The sequence below is a fragment of the Pteropus medius genome, unplaced genomic scaffold (assembly GCF_902729225.1).
Source record: "Pteropus medius unplaced genomic scaffold, Ma_sr-lr_union100, whole genome shotgun sequence".
NCBI lineage: Eukaryota > Metazoa > Chordata > Mammalia > Chiroptera > Pteropodidae > Pteropus > Pteropus medius.
The window spans coordinates 24,125,367-24,143,661 of NW_024340692.1; the positions used below are offsets into that span (position 1 = coordinate 24,125,367).

Here is an 18,295-nt window from a genome sequence, read left to right on the forward strand (position 1 = left end):
TAACAACTTTTCAGAAGTGTTGTTTTTTATCGGCCTTCCTTTGCTGAACACTTTCAGTTACCTGAGCCAGTCTCCTGCACACCCATCTGGTTAGAACCAAGATGTATGTGATAGACTGGGCCACCCGAGAATTCGAAATGGCACTTTGGTCTGATCTGCCACAGTAGAGAGATCAGGGTAGATTTTGCTGCAAAATAGACCTTCTCCTCTTTCACTTAACTTCATGGTTAGGTCAGAGTGCATTGTGCTTGTCTTTGTCCAGTCTTGATCACATTGTAATAAATAAAATGGAACCTCAAGTTTTCTAAGTAACCTGTGAGTCTATAACATGGGTTCATTTTGTTTTCGAATGTGTGGGCAGCCATCAGAGAACCTGTTTTACTTGCTTGAACATTTTTTGGCTAAGTTGGGAAAGACAAAATGCTTCTTTGGGCTTCTTAATGGAGAAATTGTGTACCGCAAAATTCCAGTGAGCCCTTCTTAAACTTTCACCTTTATGTAAGTTCCAGAAATATGGAGATGACAGTGCTACTTCCTTGTAAGCCTTTTTCTTACATTTATGATGTTTTGGATTTAGAAGAGGCCGGGTCAGGCATAGTAGATTTATGTACAAAAACCTTGCTTTTTAATATGGCAGTTCGTTTCCAGATGCTTGATATGGCTGGCCTAGGAAGAAGGCCCATAGTTAGAACATATTTTAATCAGATCTAAGTAGAGCTCATAGGATTTCCTTATACTCTAAGCAAGAACTCTTAGGCTATTTTGCATCAGTGTGGATGCATACAGATAAAGATCTGTTGAGATCTTTGTCGGATTTGGATTGTGAGGTGGTGGTATACATGTCAACTTCCTAGGTTAGATTTATACATCCTACTTTTTCTTTAATATTTGCTTTTACAGTTTATGGACATGTATTTGTCACCTTTTGTTTGTTTGAGGTTCACCCCCAAAATTAACTTTCTAAATGGAAATATTTACCCTCTCAAACTGAAATATCTAGAATTGGACCTACAAAGGTTAAGAAGATTGTAACCTAAAGACTTAAACCTGAAAAAGAACTTAATCATTCTTTTTCTAAAAAAGAGGTTGTATTCTTTAGTGGGAGAGTTACTTGGTAAAGAGAGGCTAGCACTGGGCAACTCAGATGGAAGGCAAAGGCTATGATGGCTTTTTAATCATTCATTCGATAAATGCTAATTAACCTCATATTATACACAAGGTGCTTTGAGAGCTAGAGAGTTATGAGAGGTATAATACTTGCTTCCATGGAGATTCTAGTATTTTTATGGCATTTGGACTAGTGTGAACAATACAAGGCACAGTATGTGGTGATGGCACTGTTGTGACCTAAGAAGAAGAGGAAGTCTTTCTGGCTTAGGAGTGATTAAGGACGCTGTTACTGAGCATATAGAGACATTTTAGTAGACCTCAGAGGAGAGAGTCACGTAGGAAGAAAGGAAAGGGTTAGAAGCCACAGAGATAGGAAAATGCGGTGCATATTCAGGCTGTGGTTAGCATTTCCACCTTGGTTTCATGATAGAGGAGAGAATGGTTAAGAAGGTAGGTTTGGGATACATTATAACAGGTCTTGAATGCTAATTCCAGTATGTGGGTTTTTGAAGGAAAGCAAAGAGAAGATTAAGCAGACGGTAGGGAAGGGACTATGCCTATTTGCTTAATTCTCAGCAGCTAATGTGGGGCCTGACAGCAAATGTTCAGTAAATATTGGTTGAAATGATTTGAGTGGAGAGGAACATGACTGGATAAGAACAGGGTTGAGGAGGTGACGTGGGGGCTAGAAAGGAATCAAAGTGACCCAGCAGCTCATTAGATAAGGGGTATGGAAATGCATAGGAAAAAGGCCTAATACAGTGACCTCTGCACACCAGCAAGATCATAGTCCTATTGATAGAAAAAGAGACTTTGTAGGGGGAAACTTGGTCTTACTTATGCTTAGGGGGCGAGGTGCCTAGAGAGAAGAGAGAAATAGGAGGAAGAGGAAGGAAAGTGAGTTTGTTGCTTTTCTCACTGTCATGTCTTCATATCAGCACCATCCTTCATCTTCTGCCAAATTTGTACTGCTGCCCAGAACCTTTAGAATCCTTTTTCAGCAAGAGTTGTATTTGTGCCTTTATTCTATACACGGACCACAGTGGACTTTGCCAGGCAGCCCTTTGCGGGCAGTGGTTTTAGGAACTTAAGATTTTAAGGAGGGTATTCGATCTTTGTGTCAGTGTATGAGAGAGTGTTTCTCTTCATTTTGCTTGATTACTGCCATTACCTTTATATAGATATAATAGTGGGAGTTTGCAAATTATGATTTTTTTACTTTTTTCTTTTAAAGATTTTTTTTAACATTAAAAATAGGCACAGAATCCTCTAAATTATTCATCATCTATGGAAACTCTTTGCTCCATTCTTTTCTGTTTCTTCTTAGTTTTTATATCATTTGGCCAAGAATTGCAGATAGGTCAGTGATTTCTTGTACTTTCTGTGTTAAGAAATTTCATGTAAACATGAGGCCGAGTCCATAATTGTCTTGAGAAACTGCTGTATTTCAAAAGTAGTTATTCTCGGTGTTCATTATATATTAGCTAAATACTGAAATTATAATGGACACTTTCAGGCAATGTGAATTATATGTGTGTGGTTAATTTTCTTCCTTTTTTTTTCTAATATGAGGCATATCCTGTATTTTAAACTTTTCTCTTGTTAACCAGTGTCACCATTAAAAAAAAAAAAACCCTTTGCCCCTTTTAGACACTTGTCTTCAGCTGCTGTAGTTGAGCGAGAACAGCAATGATAGTAAGGAAAGTTAAGTAAACATGAAATTAAAAAGGCCATAGAGTACATTTTGGTAAACCAAAATATTGCTTGGTGGCATGAAGCCACAGATCCATTCCCCCCCCAAAAAAAATGCGGAAATGTGGTTTTGCTGTCTGTCATGCAGTCTGTTTCAACTGTCAGAAACATACGTTGCTCTATGGGGTATTTTTTTCAAGTCTAACCGCAACTTTTAATTTCCTTCACTCCACCCACAGCTCCCACCACACACCCATGTACCTACTGCTAATTTATGGGCAGTTTAAATGTAATGACATAATCATCAACCACCAAAGGGTCAGCAGTTGGGACAAAAGTTTCTTGTCTTTAGGTGTGCTAAGTATCGGTTCTCTGCTTTTGGAAACTCATAATCAGAACACAGTGATTGTCCTTGTTTTTGAATTTTTCAATCTAAGTTAAATTGAGGTCTTTAAAAGGTAGTCTTGAAGTGCTTTTTTTTTTTTTTTTGTTGAAAAATTGCATTAACATTAAAGAAATTTTAGAGCAAAAGAAAGGAAGAGAATCACTAGGGTACCCCAACACTCTGACCTAACTGACTAGGCAGGGCCAAACAAAGGCTGAAGCTTCACTGTCTTGTCTGTCTGTGTCTCTGTCTCTCCTTCATTCCCTCCCTCCCCACTTTTCTTCCCCCCTCCCCCCTTGTTGTGCTGTAACTGAGGAAGAATTATGCCCTCCATCACATGTTGGGAAAAAAAAGGCCAGGGTTCAAAGGGTAGTATATAAAATGACATGAATGTTTTTATTTCTCTTAAAAGTATAAAAGTACAACACAGTATACAGGCAAATGAAACCTTAGATCTTTTAATTTTGACTTATTGATAATAGTTTCTTTAACTTTTTTTGCGTGTGTGGGAAATGCATCCTAAGTATGTTCTAGGATCTGTTCTTAATTCAGCCAGTAACTTTCTGTGGTCTTGGTAAATTATTTAACTTTTCTGAGTCTCAGCTCCTCATCCATATTCATAAAATGAGGGTATAGGACTGGATCAGAATGCTGGTTCCTGGGTCCCCTAACCTGGGACCTAGGCATCAGTATTTTTCAGTAAGCTCCAGAGGTGATTCTATTGTGCAGCAGGATTGATAACTAGTGAACAAGAGCAGTGTTTCTCAAACTTTAATGTGCATGCACGCCACTGGGGATCATGTTAAAATCAGATTCTGTTTCTGCAGGTCTGGAGTGGTGCCTGATATTCTCTATTTCTAATGCCCAGGTGATGCCGATGCTGCTGTCCACTGACCACATTTTGAGTAGCAAGGAGCCAAAGAATCTCCAAACTTTCTATTTCTATGTTATTTCTTATTTCCATGCTGTAGTTTATGTAGTGTATGGAAATCCATGTGCTGCTTGAATGAGACCCCCGATTTAGGATGTCAAGATTGATACATAGTGTACATAATCTTTCATTGCATCACAGAACAATTCAGCAAATTCTAGTAATTTTAATGGTACCTTGCTTTAGGTAGCCTGACTGAGCACCAGCTGGTGCCTGATGGGTTGGTACATTGCTACAGAGAAGAGGGGTACTTTTCATTTCTCCCTCCTCTGCCTCTGCTCACTGAGACCTCACTCTCATAGGTACTTACCCTTCCAGACTCTGTCTCTTTTCAGCCTTCAGTGGCTATCCTGCCCATATTGACTTCTAATTCCTGAACAATGTTTTTGGTAAATGAGCAGAAAGAATCATGAAGTAGTACATTTTATTTTAATTTGGTTTCTCATTTGAGAACATTCTCTGTAGGAAATTTATTAAATGTAAGTTAGAGTGAACAAAACTCCAATTTTGAATTGTATATTGTGTGGGAGAAACACAAACATCCTTAAGCTGCAATGTTTTTGAAGCTTTTCTTTAACCTTGCTATTTTAGAAGTATGAAAATACTGTTTATAACTGTGTCCCTTATTTTTTGTTGTCGTTGTTGTAGTTCAGCAGCAGACTAGCAGGCAGCATGATTGAGCAGGAAGACCCCTGGCTGGGGTATCTGCAGAACTGATTTCTAGGCCTTCACATACCTTTCCATAGTTAAGTATAATTGCGAAATTGCGAATACTTAGTTTCTCTGTGTAAACCAGGCAGAGGATCGTGGAATGCACTATCTAATAGGGCTATGTTGGATAATTCTTTTGCCCTGAAGGAGTATACCTATCACCTCTTCTAAAGTCCCAGACAGTAAGAATACTGTTTGTGATTTAGATGTGTTGCTTTAGAGCAGTGCTACTCAGTGTGGTCTGTGGACTGCTGCAGGTCTGTTAACAGTTTTTTAAAGGTGGGCAGTACAATAAGGAGCTTGTACAAGACAATAAATCCATGCACTTCTTTCGAGGAAAATGTTTTTATTGTAAATAAATAAATAAATAAAAATAAAGAATTAAAAACCCCACCTACCTGGACTAAACAGCAGTTGATTTAATTCTGGCAAAGTCTATTACCTTCTTGCTCATGAATTTCAATATGGGGATTGGGGATCGACTACTTTTAGTAGCACTACTTTAGAAAATTTAATCAAAATTTTATTAGGGTTGTTTTATATATTAGGAATTTGAAGTTCATAAAACAAAGGAAAATGTATTTTAAAAAATAAAAAGTAAGTTCAAAAGCAAGGTAGGTTAAAGTTAAGTCAAGTTCGAGGTAGTACGGACATGTCAGGGCAGTTGACACATTTTCACAAGTAGGAAGCTCTAAGAGACACTGCTGTTCGTGCTTTGGTTAATGCAAAACTTGTTTAAATTCTTTGGAGTACTTCTCAGTTCTTAATAGCTTGCCTTAGAATTTTTTTTTTTTTCCCTTTCACCATCTACCTAATGGAAAGCACATATTTTTATAAGTCCCACATAACTGTTATTCTATAATCTTAAATTGTAAGAAGCTTTGAAATTAAGCCTGACTTCCCCTCTACCTCTTTTTCTCCAACCCCCACCCCCCGCCCCGAGTCTGCTATTCTTTACTCTTTACCACTATGTAAAATTTACTGCATCCAGGGCAAGTATCTGTTTACCAAGAAAAGAGGAAGCAAGATCCTTTGCCAGTAGCGAAACAAATACTGAGAATGTCTTTCTGGGTCACAGTTCAAGAAAGTGGAGAAATAGCAAATTTTTTGAGTCTTGGCCTCACTTCTCTTTCCAGTAATTTGGGAGGCACTGTCCTATCCTCAGTCATTACTGTGCCAGCGAGTCTGCTCCGCCCCATCCCAGTAAGAAATGCCTTCTTAATAGAGAGATAGGAAGAGCCTTTAAGCTTCAATCGATAACCTAACAATATACAACTACTCAGTTTGTAGTACTAGCTAATCTCAGTTCTGTCTTAGAACAGAACTATTTATTTTAAGGGATGTCATTCATAAGTCTACCTTCATAAATATTTCTGCCAGCCAGATATGGGGTAGCTGTTATTCTTCCCATTTCTTGAAGAAATGGAGACCCAAATCACTTAGGGGTTTACATATCATGGTTCAGCTGAATTAGTAATGAGAGAGTCAACCTGGGAATTGGTATTCCACAGTTGTATCATTCACAGTATCTGGTGTGTGTTTCAGAATGTTTTGTCAGTTGAGTCTGAAGTCTTCCTTCACCTTTCTGTAATTGTCCCCCAGAACAGACCTTGAAACCAGCCTTGTGACTTTCCTATTTTAATGAATGGTAGCACCATATCCAGACCTTAAGCATTGGAATTATGGATTTCTTACTTCCTCTCATTGTGCAAGTCTAGGGGAGTCACGATGAGCTGCTGATTCTCCCTATGCAGCATGTCTCCTTTCCTCACCCCCACCATCACTCTTATCAGACCTTCGTTATGCCTGGACTGCTAGGCTGATCTCCTGGCTGGTGGCTGTGTCTGTAGCCTTTGCCTTCTCTGTTCCCTTATCTGGGCGTAAGGAGCTCAGAGTATATACTTCTGTATCTACTCATATTGAGTCATTCTTTAGGAAATCCAGCTAGTATTTCCAAAATGCCTATATGTTCTTCTCTGCTCCTTTTAACCTTTACATAGGTAATTTTGTCCACTCTGTTAAGTAGATGAATCCCCCATTTTTTCTATAGCCTGGATGTCTCCTCTGAGACCATTGTATGAAACTGGAAACTCACAGGTACTTAAACTCAGCATTTCCTAAAAATGATGTTCTCCCCCTCAACCCTACTCATGGTTCATACTCTCTCTCAGGAAATGCCAACAGCATCCACCCAATTTCTCAAGCCAGAAACCCAGAGACAGGTGATTGCTTTTTCCTCTCACTCTTCAGCCTCACGCAGTCAATCATCTGGTCTCTTGGAATCTACTCCCAGTTAACTCCTCTAGCTATCTGAACATGGTCAATTACTTAACCACTTTACTCTTCCTTGGCTTTATTTGTAAAATGACGAGAAAGGTAAATCCTCTTAAAATTATTCTGTTTTAAAGTATCTAGCACAGAAGAAGCTTTCCGTGAATTTGAGGATGAGGATGAGGATGAGGATGAGGATGAGGATGAGGATGATGGACAATCTTAGCCACCATATTTAAGATGATTCTCACTATGAATCATCAGTTATCTCCTAACTAGTCTAACCTAGATAGAGATCATCCCAGTATACTAGGCTGTTCTGGATCTGCTTCTTCAGCCTCAACTTGTGCTGTCACTTCACTGTTCCCTTTCAATTGTCTCATTTGTCCAATATGAATAGTCCACACTGATGCAGTAGCCTGATCCTGTTTGGAATGTCTTCTCCCTTTTCCCTGCCCTTCTTTGTCTAGCAGACTCACTTCACTCTTAGTTATTCAAGGAAACAGAGTCCCCTGTTAGGCATTTAAAAATACCCTACATTTCAGTTTTTTTTTTTTTCAATGTTTGTCTCATTTGCTAGATTTGGGGGCTCTATAAATTCTGTCTTGTTTCCCTACTCTTTTCTCAGACTATAATACAGTGACTGACAGTATAGTAGACAATTATTGAAAACTGTGGCTCACATGTTACCCTTTCCCCAAAATCACTGAAATGACTTCAGCCAGAAGGGGTTTCTGCCACCTTCACCCTTGGATTTCTAGGACTCCTCTGTGTACCACCTAGGTACCACGTGGTTTCTGTTACTGTGCTTATTTCCATTTGCTCTTTTACTGTACTAGATTATAAGCAACACTTCAGGGGCCCAGATCAATTAGGTATTCACTGCTATTTCTACCATAGCTGCCAGCTTAGGGTAGTAGTGAATGAATGAGCTTATATCTAAAAGTGTCTTGTTGAATATCCTAAGTCTGTGGTGCTATGGGAATTCTTGTTGTTTTTATTCTGAAATTATCTTTTATTCTCCATCTTTCCTCTTGTGGTATGTTTTGTGGTTATAAATCTCTTCCGTCCTTCCACAGCCACTCAAATATAATCAGTGCCAAGAAAGGGGGGTGGAGGGCAGAAATGCACTAGAGTGTCTTAACCTCCTGTCTGGTATTTATCATAGCTTTCATGGAAATTGTCCTTGATAGGTCCTTGCTGCCTTCCAAATAAAGTTCAGGCCCTTTAGCATGGCATTCAAGACCTTCCATAGTCAGACCTCAGTGAACCCTTTCTGCCCTTATTTTTCACTGTTTTTTATTGCATGCATCCTGTGCTCTAGCTTAATGGTTTGCAATCCTGCCTGTATATTAGAATCACTTGGGAGATCTTTAAAATAAAATACAGGATTCTACTCTCTAAGAGTTTAAGTTCATTGGTCTGGGCTAAGGCCTGACCATTGGTGTTTGTGAAAGATCCACTAATAATGCTAGTGTAAAGCCAGGGCTGGAAGCCATTGACTCGCTCAGTGTTTCCCATAAAATAATATCTCTAAGAGTTTTGAGAAGAAAGGGTAAGAAAGAAACCTGTTTAAGTTCTGTGAGGTCATTTGATCAGGAAGCTCTTTATGTATACAATACCTGTTAATAACATCTGTAAAACTTGGAATAGGACCGTCTTTGGGCCATGCTGCTTTTAGCCACATCTCAGCTTTTAAGTCACTTTTCTATGAAGTCCCTTCCTTGATTTTGTCTAAACCATACTCACCCCCTGCCCCAGCCTTCTCTCTTAGATCCTTTATTTTATCTTAGCATTTTTCAGTATCTGAAATTCCTCTTTATGTACTTATATGTTTGTTTCTGTCTCCCACCCGTACGTTGTGAACTCTGACAATAGGGACTTACTTGTCTTGTTCATCCCTGTATCTTCATTCAGCACCTAAAATAGGCCTGATAAATAGTAGGTACTTAATAAATATTTGTTGAATGGACATGGTTTTGGTTTTTTAAAATGTAAACGTGTTTAAATATTTTAAGCTGCCTGCACAATTTAAGTAAAAGCTTGAAATACATTTTAAAAGTAACTAGGAATTCAGGAGCAAAAATAGATGACAGTTGTTTCCTATGCCTTTAATTTTCTCAACTTGCCTTAGTAAAGTATTAAAAAAAGAAGAAAGCTAGCAGAAGTAGATGTGAGCCTGATTGTAGAGAAAATGCTACTTTTCTGATTATAGAGAGCTTTCAGTCATATGGGACATCTTTCTCTTAATTTCTTAACCAGCCTGTCGTAGGCAGCTTCTCCCAGTGTACAGGGATTACAACTATGTGAGTCATTAAAAGAGTTTGGGTGAGGAATCAGTGAGCATTAGTGGGTATTTGTGGGATATACTGCATCAATGACCAAAAAAAAAAAAACCTTCCATAAAAACAAGCAAGGACTTAGTAGATTCAAAGTAAAGACTCTAATTACTAGAACCCTCCTGCAGTAGGAGTATTCAAACAGATTTGTCAGGGATGGTGGAGAGGCCCTTTTATGTATCCTAATCCAGTCATAGGATATGGAACTGCAGCAATTCCTGAACCTTGTACGGAAGGGATATGAATGACATGTTGTTTCTCTCCGAATCCTCATGCTACAGTTGTTTCTGTGGTTCCACAAGTCTGGCCCTTACTGTCCAGGTGTTGAGCGGTATTGATATGTCTGAACTGGGTCTGCTTGTGTGGTCGTATGTATAATTCCTGTGACCTGCTACACCTCAGATTATCAGGAACTTGCTCTTTCACTTCCTGTGACACACCAGGGATGTCGGTGCATGGCTAGAGCCTTTCCTTGGGCTGTTGGACATCTCCCACTGGTTCACTCTGGAGATACCATTGTGGAGATTTATCATGATAATATACAAGTGAAGTTCCAATGTGCTGTCTTAACAGTTATCTCAATTCTGGTGGTTCAGGTGATCCCAATCTGGTGTGAGTAATCTCAGGAAAAAGGTTGAGTGGCATCTCCTTTATTATATTTCTAAAATGATCTTTTAAAACATGTCTTGCAAAGGTTTCACAATAGAAGCTTTAATCATTTACTTACCAGTCAGGAATTGTCCAGAGTGAATTTGCATTTCTTTTGGAGGATCAGGGTGATTACTTACTATTTTTTTTAGAATAGCTTGACATCCTAAATGACAGAAAAGATGTCTGTTAGGAAGGTAAACAAACCAAATCAGGGTATAAGCAAGTCTTGCTCTAAGTATTCCCAAACAATTTCAGCATGCTTGCAAAAGATTTCAGGAGATTCCAAACTACCTAAACCTGAACCTGTAGTATTTTCTTTTCATTCAACAAGTGTCCTCTACATAATAGGCACTGGGGCTACAGACAAAGATATCTTTGCTCTCATTGAGCCAACATTCTTTGGAACCTTGCTACTCAGGGTGTGTGACCTGTTGGACCCACAGCATCAGTATCACCTTGGAATTTATTAGAAGTGTAGACTCTCAGACCATACTCCAGGCTGGATTTTAACAAGATTTCCATGTGATTAGTGTGCACATTAAAGTTTGAGAAGTACTAGTCTCGTTCATGAAAACAAAAAACATGTGAGCTTATTTTAGATGATTATAAATAGTGTGAAGAAAAAAGTATCATGGGCCAGAGTGACTGGATGAAGGAGTGAGTCATAGAGGATGGTGAGTGAAGGTGTCTGAGGAAGTGTCTTGTGGGCTGAGACTGAAATGATGAGTAGGGAATAGTCAAGGAACGACCTAGGGGAGGCAGTTCCAGATGGGAGGACTCTCCATCTTTGCCATGATTTGTTCACTTAAATCTTTTTTGATGCAAGGGTCAGACCTTTGCTTCTTCCCAGGGCCTATGGATTCACTTGTCTGCTGTGTCTGGACCTGGTTGGTAATAGAAATGCTTGGACAAGCAGTAAGAATACAAACAGAAGAGCAAACTTTTGGTTTTAATGAGAGCTGGCTCTTTATCAAAGCAAGAACACAATCTAAGGGGACAGAAGAATATCTTGGCAGCGATGGCTTCAAAGAGTTGAAATTTGATATAATTAGGAGGAAGAAGGCCAATAGAGGCTGTGCTGGAATCGAAAGGACAAGAGGAAAGGAAGTGTTGAGGAATGTGGATATAGATGAAGCTTTGCTGAAAAATGGCGATAAGACTAGAAAAAAAGAGACCAGGAAGTCTTTAACGAACGTAACTTAAGAGAAAAGACTGAGAAATATTGCATGGCTTTCAGTATATGAAAGGTGTCGTTGCTTTCCTGGTATCATTGATAAGAACTTGGTAAGAAGTTAGTGTTTCTATTTTTCTTTTTTGGTTTTAATCCAATGTCCAAAGTTCCTTTGTCTTTAGGTATTTCTCATACATTTTAATCATGTAAATCAGTGGTCACTAACCTTTTTGGCACCAGGGACCAGTTCTCCTATGAGAACTTAATGCCTGATGATCTGAGGTGGAGCCGAGGCGGTGCTGGCTGGCTCTGGGAAGCGGCTGCAAATACAGATAAAACCTTGTTGGCACCACTCACTCACTGCCAGCTGTGCAGCCTGGTTCCTAACAGGCCATGGACTGGACTGGTACCAACCAGTCTGTGGCCAGGGGTTTGGGGACCCCTAACGTAGATCATGGTGGGAAAAATCCAGGTGAATTGATCTTTATCTACTAGGAATATTTGCACAAGGAGTATTTGTACCCTTCATTCACTCTGACGAAGTATCAGAAGCTTAACTATGAATCAGCGTTCAAAGGCACCTGTATATTCATGTCAGGAAAGAGTAGAGGCAAAAAAAAAAAAAAAAAAGAGAGAGGTTCAGAGGCAAGGAGGGAGAGAGGGATGAGAGAAGAGAAGAGAAATCAATAAGTAGCTCCCACGGTTAGCCTAGGAGTGCTAGGAAATAAGCACTTGCAAAACTCGGATGTCTTAGTACTCAGAGTAATTAGCGTTTCTGACCAGTCCTGCCTTGTTCCGTGAAGGTTGAAGTTAAGCTCCATGGAGAAAGCCATTTTCTTTCCCTACTCGTGACATCCCACTTTTCTTTCCCATTTTTTAACATTTTCTCTGCTTGTCCCCTCCCCCCAGCAGAGTATAACCATGATTACATTGGTTACACTGTTTTTTAGATTTGAGAACTGAAACGATTTGACCTTGCAGGAGTAACTGGACATCAGGAACAATGATCATCATTCTCAACCTTGATAATATATCACTCTTAATATTTGGAGCAGATTTTAAAAACAATAATCAGAGACCAGAAGATATAGGTATGATAATAGGCACATATCTGGGATTTCCCTTAAAAACCTTAAGTTCAAGAGCACTTTTTCTAACCATTGTGAAAATGTTTCAGTAAAATACCACGTCATCTTTGGGGACAGATTGGAATAGTTTTATGAAATGGAGGTGTACTAAGTCACTATGGGAAAGTACCTTGTCTTATGTGCTCCTTCCTTAGTACTTGTATATTTTGTTAGGACAAACAAATGGAGCACTTCAGTGTATGCAATTAGTTGAACTGTACACTGGGTACTTTATAGCACACTTAGCATGCACGAAAGTAGCATAAACATGATCTCTAAACACAAAGCAGATGGACATTGCTTGAGATATTAACATCAGAATCATGCTTTAGTTAAATTCCTGGCTGGCGGGAAGATAATAAATGGTTGAACATTGGCACTTTTATGTCATCTAGGTATGGTGTCAAGGTAATAGTAATTGAGTACTCTGTAGACAGTACCTCTTTCTTGTTAGACTAAGTGGGATAATAAGAGCTTATAAATAGATACACAAAAGTCTTGGTAGTTTGAATCAGTCCTTTAGGGAAGTAATAGATGTCCTGTTAGCTTGATTCTTAATATGGTTATCACTTCATTTTATTGCTTTATTAAGCAATATAAAATATTTTGTACAAAATAATCAAGTGAACGAAAGTAAAACTTAGACACCTAGTTTACCAACATGCTAGCAGTGCTAACAATGCTTTTGATCTAAAACTCTAAGCCTTATTCCACATTTGGGCTTTTTTTTTTTTTTAAACAGTTTTATTTGTTACATGTTCTTTTCTCTTATAAAGTTGAATTTTGATGACAAGATAAAAACTGACTTGTCAGTTTAGAGGAACAGTACTACTTGAATATTTTTCCTTACGTTTAGTCTGGATTTTTATTACGTTAGGAAGAATTTCTCATTAGTCCCTTGACTTTTTAATCTAGGAGCAGGCAATATCAGTACCAGAAGTTGTACTATTTCTCAGAAAATCTGAAACAGATTGATGAACAAATCAAGATAATTTGTTTTCTGATTTAATTAAAAATTACAATCTTGGTTCCATAGTGGTAAAGGGAGTGTGAAGGAGAGGGTTGCAAGATTTACTTGTACTTTAGAAAGGATTTCAGACAGAATAAGAAGGAATTTTTCTTCACTTTTAACAAAACGTTTATATGGATGTTATGTTCTTGATAAACACATAATAAAATAGATTCATCTTTGAGGAAAGTTGTTGGCAAAAGAAACTTCTGTAGAAAAATTAATCGTGAGAAGTTATTCAAGAATGTTTTTTCAATAATTGTTTCCCCACCCCCTCCCAATTGTGGCTGCTGAAATGGTTTTCTAATAATATTTTATTATTCTGTTTTATTTCTACAATACTGTGTAATAATGTTCCTGTTTTAATGAGAGGTTAAAAATTCCAAGAAACATTTTTTAAAACCAGCCATTGTTTTTGATACATCTCATTGGTTACTAAAATAAATTCATCTGTACTTTCAAGTTTATTATGTGGTTAAAATAAAAGTTGTTTAATTTTTAAAGGAAATCATAAAGGTAGAAATAATCTAAGTAAAAATTAGATTTTATTATATTAGGACTATTTGAGGGCATGTAATTCAGTTCAAATGTAACCTTAACTAGTTTTTTGTCTTACTTAAATGACTAATGTAATGTAAAGAAAATATATTTTTGATATTGTGTGCTCTAGTATTTGTTACTTTTTTAATTGAGTGATTGAATTGTGGTATGCTTAAATGCATGGCATTGCTTTCCTGTGATGCAAGGTAGTTAATAAATTTTCCAATAGCTCTTGAGTTGGAGTATGAAGAAAAAAAGGGATAAAGTTTCTTCTCTGTGTTTTTCTGTTTCATTACTAACTGGTCATTCTACTAGTCCATTGGCCATCACTACTTTGGAGTTAGCTTGTCAGCATTCATGTGCCAGATGTTGAGCGCACAGGCACTCAATGTTTCATAGAATGCCTTTTTTGTAAAGCTAATATTTTGCTCAAAGGAAAGGAGGAGGAAATAGAATGGTAGTGAGTTGAGAGTGGGAAAATATGTGTGTAACTTATTTTTTTTAATGAAGATTTTGATGGATAGAGGAGGATGTAATATGTCAAAAATTATTAATGTATTTGACAAACTATGGCTGCAAAAGCAATCTTACTGTTTTTTTGACCTGAACAACTGTTCTTTGTTGGGGCTGTTAATGCTATTTTGGTGTATCATGGGCATCTGAAGATAATAGTTAGCAGTGTCCATAAAGCATCGAATACCATGATAACATCCAGTAACCCTAACAGCCATATTTCAGAATCTCTCTCTGTTTAAACGGGCTATCTGTGAATGTACTTGCTCAAGGATGCATGAGCCACATCACCTATAAATTTGATTGGAAGCTACAGTGCTGGCATAGGCTGATGGATAGCAGATTAGAGCCCTGATTAACCATGTGATTCAAAGACAGAATATATTGTCTAAGCATGATTCATCAGACGTAATCAGAATTTCAAGTGGTCAGATGAAATTCAAATGTGTATTGTGGCTTTTTGTCCCCTGGTGCTTTTCCTCCTAGGTTGCCTTTTTCTTTCCCTCTCTTTCCCCAAAGCTGAAAAATACTTCTTTGATGAATCTGCTCCTTACCCTAAAGCTGTCTGTCTGTTATTCATCAGAAAGCAGGTCGCAGTTCAGTGAGCAGAAGAAAAGATTTTAATAGAAGCTGTGCCAAGGGCTGTAATGCATCATTTTAGGGCCCTAATTACATTACAATGACAAATATCAATGGTGACAACAGCAATAACCTACATCCTTTAATGGCTGTGCTGGAAAAGGAGTTTGGGCCCCACGCCATTAGATTAGACTCAGTTTCAAAACATAGGCCATTAGAACTGTGTGTCCACGGTATTATTGGCTGATCACTGAAGCCCAGTGGAAAGGCCTGTAAATAAATGATGCCTCCCTAAAGCTGAGTCCTGTGGGACAAAAGAAGCAAAATTAGATGACCATGGAAGCAGCAGTGTTTCCGAGGCAACTTTAGCTTTCAAAGTGAGGAATGACCTGCTTAATTTTATGAAATCACACACACACACATCCCACCCCCAAACCCCCTGCCACCATTCGACTCATGAAAATCCATTGGCATGACAACTTAAAGAAATTAAGAAGTCTTTTAAACAAAAGGAGGCCTTTAAAGAAGGCAAGGCAAAAGTTTGGATGGTTTCTGCCCCTCACCCCTATCTGTTATCTATGTGTGTTAAACGGATATGAATAAATAAAACAACTTTTCTGTATTTATTTTTAAGATACAGATTTTTTTCTTTACAGCTGCTCAGACTTAAAACAGCCTAGGTCCAAAATTAAAGAAGCCAAATAAATACAATACCTCCTGGTCTTTATTTTGCCAGTGGAGTAAGTTTCCTTAGAGTAGTTTTTATTGCCTAGATTATGTAGGCAAACTAAAGAACTCAGTTTTCTTATATGCCCACACATTTTTCAGCCCTCCTAGCAAGGGACTATTTTATTTATATAAACAACATAATGAGGAAAATATGCTTGGCAGATGGTTCTAAGCATTAGAATCATCAGTTTGGTCTGCCCCAAAGTGTCTCATTATCTTTTATTCTCTTTCCCTCCACCTCTCCCTACAAAAAGCTTAACAACCAAATGCCTTTGAGACACAGTGCTTTCAGTATGGTGAATGCTACTCTATTTTCTCAGCTCACACTGGAATTTCACCCTATAACCACTGTGGTATGTTCGTCCAGGTGGAGAGTGGTTTTTGGTGATTCCCATTGCAGCTTTTCATGGTGGTTTAAGCATTCTTAAAGGATAGCTAAATGCTCCACAGGGCCAGTGCAGTAAATTAAATCAGGTCGGCACAGTTGGGTCCTTATTCACTGCTGCCTGTTGGAGCTGGGTTTTTGTCCATCCTGTTAGGAATGCAGAACTGGAATGGAAAGCTTAGGTTTGAAACTTCATGGTGAATTTGTGTTTTCTCTTGGCTGGCAAAGTTTTTAAGGTGCTGGCATTTAAAAGTGAATAGCTACAAAGTCAGAAGGGTTGCTGATGAAATAAACCTAGATTGTACAAGTAGAGCGTCACTGTCATTCAGTAATGACTTAGAAAGAAAATGCATTTTTGTCCTTTTATAAAATGAACTGACTCTGGACGGAATTTATTTTAAGAATGTCTCAAGAATAATAATTGCTTTATGTTTTCTGCCTCTCAAGACTTCTCTCCTTTTACTTACTCCATCATTAAAATGTAAGCTATCTTGTATGTATTTGTATTAAAAATCCACATGTTTACATATCACATGCCAAAGTCTATAAGGAGCCATCTGATAATACAAATTAAGATGAATATCGATAAAGCTTTGTAGCATTTTAAATCATAGCGGTGGCATTCCTTCTCATTTCTTCCTTCTACTTTACCGTAAAATTTCTATACTCAGAAAATTATTAGAGAACAATCTGTCATCTGACTTACTGGGACCTTTGTAGATCTGTAGTACAACGGTAACGTTCCCAAAGTTAATCTCCATATACATACAATTTGTTTCCTGTTAATCTCCATATACATACAACTTGTTTCTAGCATGTTCTAAACTTCTACATACAGAAAATCTTGGCAGGATGCACTTGGAAATTTTTATGCTTGAAGAAAACATGCCATTCCCCAACAGTTTACACCTAAGGATCTGAATTAATCAACTCTTGGGGGTTAGTTGGGTGTTATTCTTTTGGGAGATTGGGGAGTTGATTGTAAAATCCCAATGCCTGTGTTTAAAGCAAAGTCCAGAAATACAGAAATTCAATGAGTACTGATTCAATGATACAGAAATTCAATGAGTACTGATTGAGAAGTTGAGATGTAGGGAAGAGTGTATCTTTACTATCTAAATTCTAGAAACTCAAGGTTTTATGAAAAACCACATTGGAATGAACAAGGGTCCCATTGAAGACCTTTGAAAACTGATTTCCAGTCATGAAAATTAAATTCTTTTTTATGTTGTCCTGGTGCTTGAAGGTTGACTTTTTAAGATGAATTCTGGTTAATAAATTGTGCTGTTAAAGTGGCACTACTGTCGCTGCCTCCTTTTAATGGGCCTGCTGATGAGAGTTTTCCTCTTCCTTAGGAAATACACCAGTCAGCATATAAAGTGTGTTTTAATATCATCCTGTTAATATTTTGGGAATTTGTAACCAGCTGACTATTCTCTTTATTGCTTGCTTCCCCCCCCTCTTTTTTTTTTGCAGGCAGAGATTGTCAAGAGGCTGAATGCTATCTGTGCACAAGTCATTCCTTTCCTGTCCCAAGAGGTAAGGTGGTTGGTTTCAGGCCCTGGGCTAGAAGGTGCCATTTTAGTGGTTTTGCAGAAAAGGGATTGTGGGACTCAGTCTTTGGCCTTGTCGGTCTCTTGGTGTTTATATTGTACATTTCTAAGATATAGTGTTTGCATTCCAACTTCTACACCTTATTAACATTCAATGGAATATATTTATTTATATAATGGAATATTTTCTAACATGCAAAACAAAATTCAGTTAAAATATTTTGCTGTCATTGGACAATGTAGGGTTGTTCAGAATTATGACTGTTTGTCTTAATGGCATCTAATAGAATCAGTTGAAAATTGTCCAGACGAGTTTGTTCTACACTTGTGTCACTGGGCATTAAGAGTTGGCACAAGACATATCAAATAGAAAGAACTCTACTTAGTAAAGAAACTTATGTAACTTTTGTCTAGCTGCTCTTAAAAAGTTACTTATTGTTGTTACCTATTGAAGTCTTTATATTTCCTGTGCATTTGGAAAAGACAGGTAAGGTGTATTCAGTGAACCCACTGCTTTGAATCTCACTGACTTCATGTAACTCCCTCTCTCTTGCTCACCACCTGTGGAAATGCACACTGTCCACAAATGTACATGTTGG

At 38.0% G+C, this 18,295-nt stretch overlaps 1 protein-coding gene across 7 annotated transcripts in view; it reads left to right on the forward strand.

Moving 5' to 3' along the window:
• The window catches only part of TLE4 (TLE family member 4, transcriptional corepressor), a 144,051-nt gene that overhangs the window by 23,544 nt on the left and 102,212 nt on the right, over positions 1 to 18,295 (forward strand). For 6 of the 7 annotated variants that reach the window (XM_039846159.1, XM_039846221.1, XM_039846292.1 and 3 more), the window contains one exon: positions 17,620 to 17,682. In XM_039846159.1, coding sequence (XP_039702093.1) covers positions 17,620 to 17,682 — 63 coding nt within the window. Of the gene's footprint in view, positions 1 to 15,613; positions 16,112 to 17,619; positions 17,683 to 18,295 lie in introns of those variants that run through there. The other variant, XM_039846548.1, reaches the window with a different exon arrangement.